Here is a 19,000-nt window from a genome sequence, read left to right on the forward strand (position 1 = left end):
CTTGTCTGCGTATTGATTCTTCCTGACAACTCTCTTGAACTTCAGCCTACTCTTCATGTCTACTACATTGTGATACTTCTCTATATCTGCTCTAGTTGTGGATTACTTGGGCTGTGTGAATATTATTGTGAACCACCTGCAACCATTCATGCTTGATGTCGTCCCGAGAGCAATGGCATCTTCCATCAGGATGACCGCGTCATAAGACAACAACCCGCTGCAGTGGTTTAAGACTTATGATAGCGAACTCCTGTTACGTCTTGGCCACCAAATCCGACAGATCTGGACCCGATAGAAGGCTTCTGTGACGGTACAGAGCGCCAACCCCGCAGTCACTAATCAGCAGGCCGTTATTTACGGGAACTGGGTGACCTAACGCAATTTGATCCCATATATCTCCTTGAACTTCTAAAAGGGTTGTCGAATCCGTGCCATGCAGAATCGCTGCTGCATTGTGTATTTTCTCATTAGTTTATGTTTTTTCTCCGAAGAATAGATGTTCTACAGTACTGAAATAATACAACAACAGCTCCTGGTCCTCGGTTTATTGTTGCTGTTTTATCTCATGATGATGTTATGGCATTTATCTTCTTCTTTATACTCTTCACTGTCCCTAGTAATCCTTGGCTTGTTACGTCTTTTTTCTCCCATTCATTCGCCTAAACTATGGCTTTTCCGTCTCTAGATTGTTTTTCACAAACACTTTCAACACTCGCGCTTTTCAATAGAACCAGATGTATTAATTTTTTTCCACATTTCATACGCCCTTGCTTTTAACTAGGGATCAAAGGAATAGCCCTTGTCTGCTCAGTAGTTTTTTTCTCTTGTGGCCTCAATATTCACGTACTTAACACATTCGATATCGATTACGCAAGAGTACATGTAGCAACAGGTTGAGGGAGAGAAGAGATGTTTCCCTCATCTGCTGTTATTCCTTGTGAACGCTGTTTGCCACCTAGTTGACATACCCACAAGGCATATCATCCTTATTTTCTCACGAAGTGCTGGGAAGAAACATGAAGTTCTATTCTCAACCTTGTTTAAAAAACAGTTTTCCCTTTTTGTGCAGTTTTAGGCAATTTTGGTGGATTCACTTTTTGTTGCGCTATTTGGCTGATTTTAATAATCTAGTTGTACCTTAACTAAGTTCAGGAGCTAATGATCAAACAATCCAACATATCTAAAGGCAAACGAATAAATTTACAGAAATGTTCTAAAGCTTTTAGATTTGTTTTCGGGAGCTGTAGAGTTGACACCACCAGATGGCCAACCGGATTCAATTTTTCTGTGGTTTCGTAAATCCCGCATGACGCATTTTGGGACTGTCCACATGAGCAGGTCACGCCCGTCTACATTTTCATCTCGTTAATGAATTTATTTAACTAAAGAAATGAACAGAGAATCTGTAACAATAATGATAGTGTATATTGTGATAAATAGCTGTGTGGTAACGACCAAATTATTAGTCGAAAGATATTCCAGAATGAGATTTTCACTCTGCAGCGGAGTGTGCACTGATATGAAACTTCCTGGCACATTAAAACTGTGTGCCGGACCGAGACTCGAACTCGGGACCTATGCCTTTGGCGGGCAAGTGGTCCCGAATTCGAGTCTCGGTCCGGCACACAGTTTTAATCTGCCAGGAAGTTTCAGAAAGATATTTCTTTCCACTCATTGCAACTTGTCAGCGACACCAATCCCTTACCTACATCACTCTACCCAATGTTTTTTTCATATCGACGATTACTAGGCAAACTGTCTTGAAATTCTCAAAATGTGCGTCAGAAAATTTTTTGTAACAATCCTATATTAGATTCTCTTTGCTTCTTTTATCAGTCGCAACAGTTATTTATGTTGAAACTTCCTGGCAGATTGAAACTGTGTGCCAGACCGAGACTCGAACTCGGGACCTTTGCCTTTCGCGGGCAAGTGCTCTACCATCTGAGCTACCGAAGCACGACTCACGCCCGGTCCTGACAGCTTTACTTCTGCCAGTATCTCGTCTCCTACCTTCCAAACTTTATAGAAGCTCTCCTGCGAAACTTGCAGAACTAGCACTCCTGAAAGAAAGTATACTGCGGAGACATGGCTTAGCCACAGCCTGGGGGATGTTTCCAGAGTGAGATTTTCACTCTGCAGCGGAGTGTGCGCTGATATAGTTTCATATCAGCGCACACTCCGCTGCAGAGTGAAAATCTCATTCCAGTTATTTATGTTGTTCTGAACTCTTGTACACGGCTCAAGTACCAAACCTAGCATGATATCTTCGTGAAGAAATAATAAGCAGCCCATCAGTTACCAAATGCAAGGTTTATTTAAACCTTTTGACCATAGTTTTAACTTCAATAAAAATTCGTCATCAAAAGGATATTAGTGACTACTGAGTTACATATTGTAGAGGAGCTACGTTAGAAATAGCCGAAAGGCGCCAGTAAAGTATAAAATTTAACCTCTATAATATAAAATCATACCCGACATAGTTATCGTCATTGAGTAATACTACATCAGTGTACATCTCGTACTTGATGTGCACGACCTGAACATTTATGAAGAAAGTGAAACATTATACTTTGGTGACGCCTTTCGGCTATTTTTAACGTACCTCCGCTACAGCATTTTTATAAACATTGAAATCATGGTTAAGGGATTGAAATAAACCTTCAATTTTGCAGTTGATTGCGTGCTTATTATTTCTTCACAAAGATTACGTTCCTATTTTCACCTGAAAAGCCGATTATGCATTCATATGGGACTATATTTGTAGATATTTAAACAGATTTGTTCCTTGGAAATGGCACCGTCAGAGTTCCAGACAAATAATGAGTCATTCCTTCCTCGTCATGTCTTATCATTTTTTCTCCTATTCTCATATTCACTCATTACCCATTTTTTTCTTTGGATTGTTTCCATAGTGAGACTTAGAATACACACTGCATAAAATAAACTCAGTTGTTTCCAATCCAAGTAATAACGAGTGGTTCTCGTTGACTTGCAGCGAAAGTTCTCAAGTAGTTAAATAAATTCAACCAAAGGTAATGATTTCAGACACATAGATTATAAAAAGATGGGAATAAAACCGAGTCTAAATAACTGCTTACTTACGGCATTATAAACAGATCTTAATCTTACAAAATATTTTAATAAAATATACATATAATGAAAAGTTGTTTATTTTCATACATGTAAGTGTATAACTGTGTCTGTTTGTGTGTGTGTGTGTGTGTGTGTGACATGACACATTAACGTCCCTGACGGGTTTTGTGGTTACTTACAGGGTCCGGTAAGTCCACATCTCATGGTAAGTTCTAACAATCTGTTCCATTAAGGACGCAATGACTGAGAAATAAGGATTAATATGTGACACATTGTACAGATAAATTCCTTGGTTTGTATGTTGTAATTTGAGCATGCATAAGTGTTTAGCAGTAATATTGTATTAATGGGAAAAGCAAATCAGTGACTGATATTTCATGTAGCAGTTTATATTAAACTGATTGTGAGATAGAAGCATGCAGATAAGGAACTGAAGAACTGTCGTTGATAATTATGAAACAAACCACGGTAATAGAAGTATTCCTACTTAGCAGTCGACTTAGTGATAATACTATCTAAATTACCGCTACTACAAAGTGATCTCATTGTAACTGATCTAAATACTCCTGCTGAATAATGAACGCGTCGTAAATAGGCCTTTAAATATAACTGTGTTGGGCCTTTGACAAGCTAAATCCTGACTGGAAAATAAAAATAGTGTTAAATTTCACATCGACATCGAATCGTACGATAAGAACATAGAACTCGGTTGGATAAAACTGCAGAGGACACATGGTATTGTGTATTCAAAGACTAAATGCAGGATTTGCGTGAAGTAATTGAGGGAAACCTCGGAAACACTAAATCTTAATATCTCGAAGGAGAGTTTCACTTCATTTGCCCCAGATGCCAATCAACAAATTCTTGATTCTAAAGTCAGAGACACGACGATAATTGAAATGTGGAAATCAGGATGAGAAGGCTGTCTTGGATTTTATAACTCGTTATTTATAGTCATATGAAACCAAGTTACCACACTATATTAAGAAAGAATTTTCAAAACATATTTGAGCTTGAATACAGTTTAGAAAGTCTATGACTGATGATTACTTAGAGTGTTTAGATCATTGAAACATAAGACTGAAAATGCTGAACAAAAAGTTTCTAAATGCTTTTGCATTCGCTGAGACTTTTAATCCCTCCATTCCTAGCGTCTGTCGTAAGGCTGAGTTTCTGACGTGACGACTCTGAATGTTACCTCAACAGGACAGGCATCAGGGACTCTTTTAATTCATTCGTGCGACTGAGCATTACGAGACCTTTTCAGTTATTTAACCTTTCCATGTGAGTGTTACCGTGGACAGTATGTCACAACGTGAAAGGTACTTAACAATTATTGTATCACTAGCACTGGAATTTTTTTAGCGTCATAGATTACAACTTCCAGAATCCTGATAGTCTTTTACAGAAATTATAACCTATACAAATAGTTAAGGATATACTCATATAGGGAATTAGTATTATTTCATAGGCTGTCACTCGATAGTCGTTTATCTATGTATTACTTTATCCTTATCTTAAGGAAGCCATTGTGCGATGAGAAAATTACGATGCCTCCTTGTCAATTTACAATAACTTAACGTATTTTTCCGTTCAAGAGTCTAATATAATTATATTTATTGTCAGCTGCCGTGGTGTATTGGTGCAAATGGCTCCAAGCACTATGAGACTGAACATGTGAGGTCATCAGTCCCCTAGACTTAGAACTACTTAAACCTAACTAACCTAAGGACATCACTCACATCCATGCCCGAGGTAGGATTCGAACCTGCTATCGTAGCAGCAGCGCGGTTCCAGACTTAAGCGCCTAGAACCACCGTGGTGTATTACTATCTGTTAGAAGCTAATATGTGCGTTAAATGTTCTTAATATTTCTTTTCAGTGTCACATGTACACATTACGTAATATTGTTTTTCCTGTCATATACAAACAGCAAATCTCAATAAACGAAAGATAAAATGTAGTCGGCGTTGAACGTTCACCCATAGAAAACGTCTTTAGCCGATATTATCCTAATGCAAGTCAAAATCAAATCCTTTTGTGCTCTAACAGTTAACCTGACAGTGATGTACTCTAAGTGGTCAAAAGTATCTGGACACCACTGTGTAAGGTTGACCAGTATATGTCAGAAGAGGCGTTCCCGCCAAGACCAAAGCAGACGTGGAATAGTAACAGCAGAATGGGTCGGCCAGGACTGCACAGTGATTGAGTAACAAGCCCATCAACTCTTCTAAAGCTTCTCAGGCCGACTGCTCGTAATATGAGTATGAAGTAGAAACGCGTGGGAACAACCTAAGCCATACCAAGACCAGCACACCTCAGGGTTGACTGCGAAAATGCACTAAATCAGTGAAAGGAATGAATCGCAAATTCCAAGGTGTCAGCATTAGTCCAGCTAGCACTCTGGTTCCCCGTAGGGTGTTGAGAATGGAGCAAGATGGTCACGCAACTTCTCGTAAACCACACATATGTAGCCACTGATAATGGACGCTTGGGTGGTGTAAAGAGTGCCGCCATTGGACAGTAGATGACTGTAGAGTCAGTTCATTTATTGTGACATACCCTGTGTCAACCGATGGAATGATTTGGGTTTGGCGAAAGCCTGTAGAACGTCAGCTGTCTACGTATTTAGCGCCAACAGTTAAGTACGGAGGAGATAGTGTTACGGCATGGAACGTATTTCGTGGTTAGGGGGTGGTCTTGTTGCGCTTAAGAAAATCCTGAATGCGGAAGGATATGAAAACATTTTACAGAATTGATTATTGCATACAGTGGGGGAAATATTCGGAAACGATGACTGTTTGCGTCAGCCAGTGCACACTGTCATGAAGCAGCATCTGTGAGGCAATGGTTTGTCAACAATAACAGTCCTGAAATGGTAATTTTTGAGAACATTTCTGAGAGCTCTGGATGTGGTAGGATAAGGTTACGATTGTGGACGGGGCCGTAATCAGTTACTCTCGGTTGCTCAACAAATACGCAAACTTTATTTAAAGAAATTAAAATTTTAAAACAATCTCATAAAAAAACACAATTTACCGTATGACGGCTAAAGTCCTGAATTAGAAGTCAGAAGAACAGTTCCAAATAGTACATATTAAGATAAATACCTAGTTTTAAAACAAGCTGTAACACGGCTGAAGGCCTTATTATAAAATAAGTGACATTATTACTCGGCTGAAGGCCACAAACAATTTCAAACAACAAACAGTTGAAGGTGTTAATTAGAAGTCAGGAAAACAATTCCAAATAGCACACATCTCAACAAATACCTTGCTTTTGAAACAAGCTTGCTTTATAAAAACAAAACAAAAAAACTTAATGTAACATGTCTGGAAGCCTTTATAAAAGAAATGAAATTATTACTCAGCTGAAGGTCACAAACAATTTCAAATAACAGACGGCTGAAGGCCTGTATTAGAAGTCAGGAAGACAATTCCAAATAGCACTTTTAAAACAAATCCCTTGTTTTAAAACAAGTTTGCTTAAAAAAACTTACTGTAACACGGCTGAAGGCCTTATCACGAAATAAGTGAAATTATTGCTCTGCTGAAGGCCACACCAACAATAATCAGAAAATTACAAATATCCTTGAAACAAACATCACAATCTAAGGAATCAGGACAAGCTGTTCTCAGCAAGTGTTCCGAGAGTCAGCCTGGGAAGGTATCTCAAACATAAGGTGAGGTGAGACAGGCAGCCAAGATCTGTACTCACGTAACAGGATGGCAACTCAAGTTAGGGGCAGCTTGAGCGCTGACCGACCGAATAAAAATCGGCCTAACGTCCGACCACAATAATGGAATATTGTAGGCAAGGGCGAAGAGACAGACACCACTACGTCTTCAGAAAACACCCAAGGCCAAAGGAAACGCTAGAACCAGGGTAGACCTCCCCAAAAAATATGCACAATACAATAAAAGAGGCTGTCGAACTATACGCCGTGTCAGACAGCATCAAAACGACGAGGAAAGGTACACTGCCAGAAAGTACACTATCCTCCAGGGCAGGTAACTGGGGCGTTAGCGGCCACAAGGCAGAAAATACCGCTGGTTGCAGTTCACTAATAAGAATAATACTAAATTCAATGATGAGTAACGAATAGAGAAAGGCTGCTGCAATATTTCACTGCCTCGAGACACTTCACTCATTGCCGCCTGCCTCAGCAGCCCTGGGAACAATAACCCGCCGACCAAAGGCGAGATCCCACAATAGTCGAGGTTGCATTGACAGTTAACTCTTCACTCAACTTAAGCGTCCAGGGTTCGGTGTGCAACGAAGTCGCCGCTCTCGCAGCTACCCCTCCTCGATCCGGCAGTGGCGGCACACCACCAGTAGCCCCGGCTTGCCCTCGCGCTGCACGGACCTACTTCCTGCTGCGCTCCAACCGAACAAACGTCCGCACGCAACCACTCCAAATCCAGTTGGCAGACAGCCTTTAAAGAACTACTCATTCAAAACCACAAGACACACGCGGATCTGGGAAAACGATTCCACCAACAACTCACAATACTAAAACCAGTCACTGTGAAACAGGATGGACGAATTATAAGTCGGCACAAACACAGAGAAGCCAGAAGATCAAATGCACGTCGACCGTTGCGACCACCGACGTCCCCACTCAAGCCAGCCACGGAAAAGATCCCAGTATAAATCGTCGACTGACAACTTATTGCCATGAGGTCACTTCATTGGGCAGACACACACACACACACACCAGTGAAAGTTCCACTACTCGAATATCACGGCCCATTCAACAAAAACTCACTGAATGCGATCCTTTACGTGGTCGTGCAATCTCGTGACCACATCCTTCCGTCGGACAGTGCATGTGTGTCACCAGCGGTCGGGCGAGTACTGGCTGTCCGGACCTCACTGCTGCTCAGTCCCAACTAGCTCGACACACGACGACCCGGAAATACTAGAGGCTGCCACTCACGGACAGACAAGGCGGGCAAACGTAGTGGCGCCAGTGAACACACTAAGAAATCGAGACGCCACTGTCGCTATTACAAGATGCCGAGCTATGAACGGCATCAACGCGGGCCACACACGGCTCATTTCTCTTGGAGAAAAGCGACTTTTTTTATTACTTACAATGAACATGAACATGAGCATCGCTGATGTAATTCGGTGTGCAGTCAGCGGAGCATCGCATATTTAAGCAACAACTGCGTTTTTCTCCTTACCGTTAGCGGTCGTGGAGTCAAAGCGCCTGCACCGTTCACAGCCACCGACTACCATCATGAATATAGTTTTTTCTTTTATAATTTGTTATGTAATATGTATTTCATATATTACTGCAGCCCTCTAATTCTATTGTATGTCTGTATTTCAGTGTGAGGTCTGAAAGTGATCTAAAACAGACCGAAACCGGTAACCTCGTAAAAAAAAGAAGTTTCTTACTGTTGTGACTATTCATATTAGCTTTTCAGTTCTGAAACGGATCCGTGTGCTCAGAGTTTCAAGGTGAACCCAATTGAACACATTTAGGGTGAGTTAGGACGTCGACTTTGCTCCAGACCTCAGCGTCGAAAATCACTATCTTCGCTGGTTTCGACTGTTGAGTAAAAATGGGCTGCCATTCCTCCACACACATTCATGCACCTCACTGAAACTGTCTTCGGTAGAGTTCGAGCCGTCATGAAGAAGGAATGGACACACCATAAGTAACCCGTAATAGATATCCGCACGTGGTCGTGCGGTAGCGTTCTCGCTTCCCACACCCGGGTTCCCGGGTTCGATTCCCGGCGGGGTCAGGGATTTTCTGTGCCTCGTGATGGCTGGGTGTTGTGTGCTGTCCTTAGGTTAGTTAGGTTTAAGTAGTTCTAAGTTCTAGGGGACTGATGACCATAGATGTTAAGTCCCATAGTGCTCAGAGCCATTTGAGCCAAGATATCCGCGTATTTCGATCAGATAGTGTAATTCTTGTATCACAGCCGTCAAGATGGTGTTCCTTACATTTTTCGCATTCTGATGTAGCCTAAAATTACGAATCATGTAGTATACGCGAGACAAAACATGCAAAAAATTTACTTTCACAGATACGATGAATGAGGTTTATTACTCTTCTACCTGACAAACGTTGAAGGCAACATTCAAGCTCATATAAGGCCCTGCCAACGATAGTTCATATTGAGCAACACTTGACAGGAAACTAGAGAAGTGGAAGTGATAGAGACAAAGCACCCTTATTCTCACAGTATAAGGTGGCTTGCGGAGTGCTGATGTAGATGTAACTGAGTGGGAGAAATACAATTGGTTACATGAGCAGCAGCCGATCTCCAGCTGATGATGAGAAGAGCGGCCGACGATTATGTGACAGGTACTGGTGAGAGGTTATCTACCAGAACACAGCTACCACCAAGCAGGCGTGCAATCAGCGGAAACAGCAGCCGGCTGCGGCTCTGTGTTCGGAACGGCGGCGCGAACTCTGCCCGGCCATGCATATAAATGGTTTAGTTTCTGGCCGTCACAGGTAGCGATAATTACTGGGATTAGTGGAGCACGTCCCTTGCGGACGGGTAGTGGTTCGGCGCGCGGTGCGCCGGCCCAGCGGTCACAACACACTGCGACGCGCCGGCTCATTACCATGGCGTCGCGCATGCAAAGGGCGTGCGGCAGCGGCCGCGGCAGAGCGTCGCGGGGGCGTCGCGTGGCGCTGCGATCCAATACCAATAAACACCCAGCCGTATCTCCACCAGTCACTGAAGCAACAGTGTCTATCGGCGCTACGTCTCGTCACAGTCTCGAAATGTTTCTAGAATGAAATTTTCACTCTACAGCGGAGTGTGCGCTGATATGAAACTTCCTGGCGGATTAAAACTGTGTGCCGGACCGAGACTCGAAATCGGGACCTTTGCCTTTTGCGGGCAAGTGCTCTACCATCTGAGCTACCCAAGCACGACTGACGCTCCGTCCTCACAGCTTTAATTCCGCCAGTACCTCGTCTCCTACCTTCCAGAGCACTTGCCCGCGAAAGGCAAAGGTCCTGAGTTCGAGCCTCGGTCCGGCACACATTGTTAATCTGCCAGGAAGTTTCTCGAAATGTTACTTTCTCTCCTTGAGCTACCTAACACTGAAGAGCCAAGGAAACTGGTAAAGCCATGACTATTCATATACAGATATATGTAAACAGGCAGAATACGGCGCTGCGGTCGGCAACGCCTACATAAGACAGGTCTCTGGCGTAGTTGTAGATCTGTTACTGCTGCTACAATGGTAGGTTATCAAGATTTAAGTGAGTCTGAGCATCGTGTTATAGTCGGCGCACGAGGGATAGGACACAGCATCTTCGAGGTGCGATGAAGTGGGGATTTTCCCGTACGACCTTCTCACGAATGTACCGTGAATATCAGGAGTCCTGTAAAACATCATATCTCCGTCATCGCTGCAACCGGAAAAAGATCCTGCAAGAATCGGAGCAACGACGACTGAAGGGAATCGTTCAACGTGAGAGAAGGCAACTCTTTCGCAAACTGCTGCAAATTTCAGTGCTGGGCCACCAATGAGGGTCAGCGAGCGAACCATTCAACGATATGGGCTTTCGGTGCCGAAGGTCCTTTCGTGTACCCTTGATGATTGCACGGCACGAAGCTGGGCCCGTCAACACCGACATTACATTACCTCGTCGGGTGAGTCTCGTTTCAAATTGTATCGAGCGGATGTACGTGTTCTGGTATGGAGGAAGCCTCATGAATCCATGGACCCTGCATGTCAGCAGGGAACTGTTGAAGCTGGTGGAGGTACTGCAATGGTGTGGAGTGTGTGCAGTTGGAGTGATATGAGACCCTTGACACATACGTAAGCATCTTGTCTGATCACCTGCATCCGTTCATGTGCATTCCGATAGATTTGGCAATTACAGCAGGACAATGCGTCACCCCACACGTCCAGAATTACTACAGAGTGGCTTCAGGAACACTCTTATGAGTTTAAACACTTCCGCTGGCCACCAAACTCCCCAGACATGAACATTATTGAGGATATCTGGGATGTCTTGCAACGTGCTGTTCAGAAGAGATCTCTACCCCCTCGTACTTTTATGGATTCATGTGCAGCCCTGCAGAATTCTTGGTTTCAGTTCCCCCCAGAACTACGTCAGATATTAGTCGACTCCGTGCAATGTCATGTTGCGGCAATTCTGCGTGTTCATGGAAGCCCTACACTATATTAGCCAGGTGTACCAGTTTCTTTAGCTCTTCAGTGTATATGATTTTATGTTGGAGAGAGACGTTCTGGATTTCGGCAACGAATTCAGCAAGAAAATGAAACCTCTCTCAGTGAATTCACGCCTTAAAAAATTAATGAGGCCTCTGCTCGTTGAATAAACAGTTTTACAGAATATAATAACCAAATATTTCCTCTGAAAAATCATCAAATTTATCTCAGTCGCGGTATATTTATTACAAGGGATCGCCAGCACAAGCAAAGAACAGATTCAAAATCAGCAAATGTAATTGAAAATATTTATAAAATTTTCAACAGTGAAGGGTAGTCTGTTCAGGTTCTTGAAGATGAGCGAAATAAATTAAATAGATCACCTTCAGTTAATATAGTTAATTCCGTTGATGTAGAGTATACAGTATAATCAGAGGTCAATAATACTCATAAAATATAGAACTTTTGTAAGTATGGCATAATATGAAAAATCTAACTTGAAACTAAATCTCTTGGAAACTTAACTATCTGCCAGTTGCTCAAAGAGTCAGGAACTTAGGTGTACGGCACCCTTAAACTGATTATTAACAAAAACTCTTCCCAAAGGAGATCAGTTTATCAAACCACGCAAATGAGTGTGATTATTTCAATAGCACAAGCATTATTATGGATAATACCCCAAGTATTTATGAGCAATTAAAACTAATAATAAGGAAGGCTGCTAGCGGAAGTGCCGGTGGCATTGTAATAAGTCTGAGCAGCTCAGAAATGCAATAAAGGAAACTGTTGAATACTAAATCCAACTTTAAATTAATAGGAATGCAAAACAAGTTGCAATTTAAAAGACACGTAAGTTACAAGTTCCTCAGATACAGACCGACTGTGCTGCTGCGTAATTGCGACACATGACTAAAACAGTCCCAGTCAGCAGACCAGCGTTTCGACAATCGAAAATCAGGCTTCGCGGGCCCATGCGACTTTCCCCGCCCGCTGTACATCCACATTCTCTTGCTCCAGAACATCACGTCATCGAGGGAAGAGTCGACAATCCAGGATTTCTCTTTCCAGCGAAAACTGCTGGGTGAAACTGATAATATTCTTGAATAGCGCCTACTGTGTATTCCTTAGCTGCCTTAAGGTTGTCACTTCGACTGCTGTCTCGCCACTCATTGGGTAAACCAAAAATAGAGGTGAGCAGATGCTGGAGTTCCCAAAATAAAAAAAAAAAGGTCTTAGCTGTGGAAGCACAAAATGGCGGAGTCGCATTCTTCGGTGCCCTGCAGGGAGAGCAGATTCGTCACGCTTGGGAACACTTCCAGGTACCAACGCAACTTCCCGACTTCAAAGGGCTCGCTCTGTCCTACTGACAAACAAGAAAAGTCACAGGCTTCCTTTGTGTTCTTAGAATTTCGGGGCCATTGAAAAGCTCAGAAAAAGACCCTATGTCCCGAAGCGACCAGCCCTCCAGGGTACGATGCTGACTTGCCTGAGCTGTTCCACACGAGAGAAAATATTGTACCTTGTTCCAACAGTGATTACAAGTATCCGTTGTCCCAGTGTAGTTCAGAAATACACAGATTGGATAAAGATTGTGTAGGGACATGTAAATGTCGAGTTACGTTACAGTATTATGTTTTATCTAGCTGTTTACCCACCTTTGGCCAGTTACTTGATTTTATATCACAAAACGTCCACTCCTAACCCACCAGTAATGGTGCAATGTCTCTGGGACTGTCACCAATCTGGCAACGACTGTGAAGGTATTTGTATAAACCCACTAATATAACTTATGTTCTATTACGTTTGATGTCACTCCTTTTCCATCTGCACGCTAAGGACTGTAGCCATATCTCATCTCCAGTATTTTGCTAGGCCGTAAAGTGAAATGTATGCTTAGTTTGGCAGAAATTGCTGTACGTATTTCACATTCAAGCTTTACATGTCAATTTTCAACAGGACCTGCCACTCAGCCTAGTAACCCCAAATGCTGTACATTAGACATTAACATCCGTCGATTCATATCTTCTTACCTGCCACTTCCTTCCAACCGCCCCCTCCATTCGAAGCTGTCCTAGGATACCCGTCCCACCCGTCTTTTTTAGTATTTTCTTCTCGACATATGCCTACAAGGTTTGCTTGAAATGGCTCCATGGATATATGTTACCTGCCTATCTCCCTTCATCCCTCATCCTAATCATCTTTGACTCATTGTATTTTTTTTTCTGAAAGTATCGCTTGTGTGTACCAAGATCCTCGTAAAACTGAACCCAGAGTTGCCGAATTACGCTTTACATGTCACAGCACCTTACAGCAACACCACTCCCACAGATTAATGGCGTTGTGAACGTCACGATTTATCTCAGCAACCACCAGCTATGAAATATGTGACATATTTTCGCAGTTGCGAATACGAACAACAATCACTGTACAAGGAAATGACGACAGCGAAAATTTGTGCTGCACCAGAATATGAACCCAGATTTTTCGCTGTACGATAGAGGTCGCTTTAATCGTTTGGCTATCCGTGCACGACTCACCGTCAGACCCAGTCTTCCATACGACGTGGTTACTGCGTCACAACCTGTAGTCGTACACACATTATGTAATTGCCGTACAGGGGAGGAAATTTTAATTGGAAGTTGGTGCCTGGTATCCGTGAAAAACACGACATTCTAGAGTCTCTGTTGTTATGAGGAGCGATGTAATGTTCCCTCGAACACTCATGTATTCACCCAAGACAAGCCGTTCCTTTAATCCTACAGGAACTGCACACAGTTTCCGTATGGCGTGTAACTACATTCTCGAGTATTTCAAACATGTTACACGATTTCTCATTTTGTAACATTGATTCTAGGTCCATAAATTCTATGAATCCGTCTCTTTGATGCCTTTGCCTTTCCTAATACAAAACCAAACTTTACCTATCAGATCCTCAATTTTCTTCACGTAGTTATCCATACTTACCTACCTATTCTTTAGATGCATGGGGTGTCAAGCTGAATGATTCTTTAACTTGTATGATCATTTGGCTGTTATATGCAACAATAATTACAGAAATTCTCGCCCTTTGACTGCGACTGTTTTAAGGCTCTGTCATCCCATAACACTGGATCCCCTTTGTTCTACAATTAAACACAGTTCGTGTTCTGTCGTACTGTCAGGCATTGCCTATTTTTAGTAGAGACCTTCAGTGTCATTTTTCCGTCTTTCTACTCTCTACTGACTGAAGTCGCTCATTGGTAAGGAAATGGATTCGCTTTCGGAAGAACGACGATTCAAATATCCATCACTTTGAATTTTGTTACCCGTGGTTGTTCTCAATAGTTTAAGGCAACTGCCGGAGTGGTTCATTTAAATGGTGCTCGACCTATTATCTTCCACATTTTTCCCATAATCCGAGCATGTACTCCGTCTCCAATGTCCTTGGGACGTTAAACTGTAATATCCCTTTCTTCCTTCCATACCCCTTCTCCTCTGTCTGTTGCAGTCGAAACTGTTCTGAGCTCTTAATATTGACGCATTGGTTTTAAATTAAAGTCAAGTAATTTTGACCTGCACTGCTGATGATTATTTGCTTCTTGATTTCTTCAAACCTTTCCTACAACGATTTCTCACTATCCGCCCAGTACTTATTGCTTTCAGTTGTAAGCTGCTTATATTAATGTACTTTTTTTCTGTTGCTGAACGTTTTGTATTTCTTTCTATCATTGACGAACTGAGGTTTTTTTCTACTAATACCCACAATTTCTCCACGTGACCTGCCTTTTACGTTATTTTTCTAACAATTTTGTATTTTTGGGCCGATGTAACTGTCGCACCATCTGAAGTACCAAACGGCGCAACTTTGTTCTCAGATGTGCTTCATAGGAGCTACGATTTTTTTTGTCAGTCTTCTCACTGGTCTGATGCAGCCCGCCAAGACTTTGACTCGTGTGCCAGCCTCATCATTGCTACCCAACATCCTCAATTATTTGGTCGATAATCTCTGACTTCCCCTACAGTTTTTACCCATTGCAGCTCTCCCTGATACCATACAAGTAATTCATTCAAGTAATTCATTCATGTCTCACCATATATTCCCCCCCATCCTGTCCCTTCTTCTCATCACTGTTCTCAATATGTTCCTTTACTCGCTGATTCTATGAAGAATATTTGTTCATTTCCGAACTTAGCCCTCCATCTAAGTATCAAATTATTCTATAGCACCACATCTTAAACGCCTTTATTCTCTTCCTTTCCTGTTTTCCGCACGGTCCGTTGCCCTGAATTTTATTCATATTACTGAACTTCTCTTTTATTTCTGTCATGACTTCATCTGCGTGTACAGTGAACAGCAGTGGCGAAAGATTGCACCCCTGTCTTGTTCTAGTGTTTATTTGCCCGAAGACTGGTTTGATGCAGCTCTCCACACTGCTCTATCCTCTGCAAGCCTTTTCATCTGCGAGAACCTTCTGCAACTTACATCCATTTCAGCCTGCTTAATGTATTAGTGTCTTGGTCTCCTTTAAACATTTTAGCACCTCCCACACTTCAGTCCAGTATTAAATTCTTCATCCTTTGATGTCACCAAATGAGTTCTATCAGCCGATCCCTTCTTCTACTTAGGTTGTGCCGCAAATTTCTTTTCTCCCCATTTCTTTTCAGTACCTCCTCATCTGTTACGTGATCTACCCATCAAATTTTCAGCGTACTTCTGTAACACCACATTTCAAGAGTTTCTATTCTCTTCTTCTCTAAACTATTTATTGTCCACGTCTCGCTTCCATACATGGCTACATTCCGAAAAATACTTCCAGGAAAGACTTCCCAATACTTACATCATTAAACGATGTTAATAAGTTTCTCTTCTTCAGAAACGATTTCCTCATCCTTGTCAGTCTAAAAATTATATCCTCCATATTATGGCCATCATCAGTTAATTTACTGTCCAAATTGCAAAACTGCTCTGCTACTTCTAGTGTAGGTCTTTTCTAATGTAATTTCCTCGGCATCGTCTGTTTTAATTCGACTACACTCCAGTACTCTTGTTTTTATTTGCTGATGTTGATCCATTCCTCCTATCGGGGCACTGTTCATTCGGCGCAACTGCTCTTCCAATTCTTTTGCTGTCTCTGATTGATTTACAACACCATCGGGAAACCTCAGAGTCTTTATTTCTTCTCCCTGAACTTTAATTCGTACTTAAAATTTTTCTTAGGTATGCTTCACTACTCGCTCAGTGTACAGACTGAATAACTCGGTGGATGGGCTACAACCCTATCTCACTCCTTTCTCAACTGCTGATACCCTTTGAGGCAATTCGACTCTTCCAGCTACCATCTGGTTCATGTGAATAACATTTCGCTCCCCGTATTTAGAAGAATTTTTCAGAATTTGAAAAGGTGAATTCCAGTCAACATTATCAAAAGCTTTATCTAAATCTACAAATAGTGTAAACATGGTTTAGCCAATCCTTTACCTGTTTTGTAATACAAGTCGCAAGGTTAGTTTTGCCTCATATGTTCCTACGTTTCTCCTTAACCAAAACTGATCTTCGCCGTGGTCAGTTTCTAGTAGGTGTTCCATTCTTCTGTAAATTATTTGTGTCGGTATTTTGCACCCGTGAATTATTGAAGTAATAGTTCGCTTATAGTCACACTTGTCAACCTTTGCTTTCTTTAGAATTGTAATTATTACATTCTTCTTGTAGACTAATCGTACTCCGCCTGTCTCACGCATTTTCCACACCAGGTGGAATATTTTTGATATAGATGGCTATCCTAAGGATGTCAATCGTTCTGAGGAAATGTCGTCTACTACAGGGCCCATTATTCTACTTAGGTCTTCCATTTATTTGTCAAATTCTCCTCGCAGTCTCACATTTCCCATCTCATCTTCATTTATCTCCTCTTCCCTTTCTATAACATTGCCTTCAAGTTTATTACCACCTCTAAACTCCTTCCAGCTTTCCCTTCTTCTCTCAGTAGGCTATTTGCACTCTTAATATTCAGACATCTATTTCTCTATTCTTTATTTTCCTATAGGTGATATCTACCTTTCCCTTAACTATGTATGCTTCTATAGCTTTGCATTTGTACTCTAGTCATTCCTGCTTACCCAGTATGCATATTCTGTCACTGGATTTTTGTATTTTCCTCTTTTATCAATCAAATTCAGTATCTCCCGTGATATCCAAGGATTTGCGTAGGCCATGTCTTTTTATCTATGTTATCCTCAGCTGCCTTCACTATTTCATATCAAAAAGTTACCCATTCGTTTTCACTGAATTTCTTTGTCCTGTTTCAGTCAGTCGTTGCCTAATGCTCACTCTTAAACTCTCAACTACCTGTGGTTCTTTCAACTTACCCAGCTTCAACACCTGTTTTTCTGACCTTTTTGCGATTTCTTCGGTTTTAATGAACAGTTCACAACCAATAAATTGAGGTTGGTGTCCAAATCCGACACTTGAAATGTCTTACATTTTAAAATCTGGTTCCGAAATCTCTAGCTTATAGTTATATAATCAGTCTGAAACCTTCCAGTGTTCCCAGGTCTCTTTCACGTATACAGCCTTCTTTCATGAGTATTTAATCAAGTGTTAATGATGATTAAATTATACTCTGGCCAATATCCTACCAGGCGGCTTCCTCTTTCATTCCTTTCCACCAGTCCAAACTGTCCCACTATTTTTCTTTCTCTTCCTATTACCGTATTCCTCCCACTAATCAAAATTAACTTATCTGAATAATCTCTTTCAGTCTCTTCATCATCTTCTAGTTGGCATATAAACTTGTACAACTGTAATGGGTTTTGGCGTTGTGTCTGCTTTGGCTACTATAGTGTCTTTATTCTGCCACGCATCGCAGCTTTCTCGAAAGACCTACTGCTGCATCACATCTGTTTGATTTTGCATTTATAACCCTATTCTCACCTGACCAGAATTCCGATTCATCCTACCACCGGACTTCAGTATACTTACGTTCTATTTATCCGTTACATTTTTAAATTTTCTACCCGTCCTACCCGATTAAGGGACCTAACATTCCACGCTCCGATCCAGTTTTAGTAACGCGCTTCCTTGTTTCCTATCGAGTTGTAGTTTCCATTTTATGCACAATATTACAGGTGCAGCAGGTTTTGCAGTTGGGTATACTCGCTGTTTGGATTCCATCTGTTATTATGCATTAACTGAAAACAACAATTGCGTAGAACACCTGGAAGCATGCTGTTCATCAATCGCGATGAGAAAAACTGAGAGATCGCAATGCCAGTTTTCATTTCCCTGATGGCGACATCCTACTGCATAACCCATGCCTGGAGATCCCAGTGTGACGCTATTTAACTTAGAGAATATTTTACTTAAGAAAATCTCATCATCAGTTAACCATACAGCGGGGCTGCACGTAATAGCGAAAAGTAGTTTCCTTTTGCTCTAAGCTGTTGGCACTACCCGCATAGGAATGCCACTTGGGCTGATGTTAGATGGCCAGATCAGTCAGTCTTGCACATCATTGCCCCCGTAACTACTGAAAATGGTGCCGCCCCACTTTAGAAACCACATATTTTTATGGCCTCTCCACAGGTATGCATCCTCTGTGGTTACACTTGTGTTACAGCTATCTGCATGTTCTGTGATACGTACTGGGGACCCGTGTCCTACATACTTTTTCATTAGAGAATTTCGTTCTTGGTCCTCGTTGTTTATTGTTCCTCCTTTGTTTTTTATATACACTACTGGACATAAAAATTGCTACACCACGGAGATGAC

The 19,000-nt window shown here is 41.8% G+C and overlaps 1 protein-coding gene across 1 annotated transcript in view; it reads left to right on the top strand.

The window, feature by feature from the left end:
* LOC124776951 (neurotrimin-like) overlaps window positions 1–19,000 on the top strand; it is a 1,187,890-nt gene that overhangs the window by 974,956 nt on the left and 193,934 nt on the right. The window contains exon 9 of the mRNA XM_047252183.1: window positions 3,275–3,280. Coding sequence (XP_047108139.1) covers window positions 3,275–3,280 — 6 coding nt within the window. The remainder of the gene's footprint in view (window positions 1–3,274; window positions 3,281–19,000) is intronic.

Source organism: Schistocerca piceifrons, chromosome 1 (genome assembly GCF_021461385.2).
Source record: "Schistocerca piceifrons isolate TAMUIC-IGC-003096 chromosome 1, iqSchPice1.1, whole genome shotgun sequence".
NCBI classification, from domain to species: Eukaryota; Metazoa; Arthropoda; class Insecta; order Orthoptera; family Acrididae; genus Schistocerca; species Schistocerca piceifrons.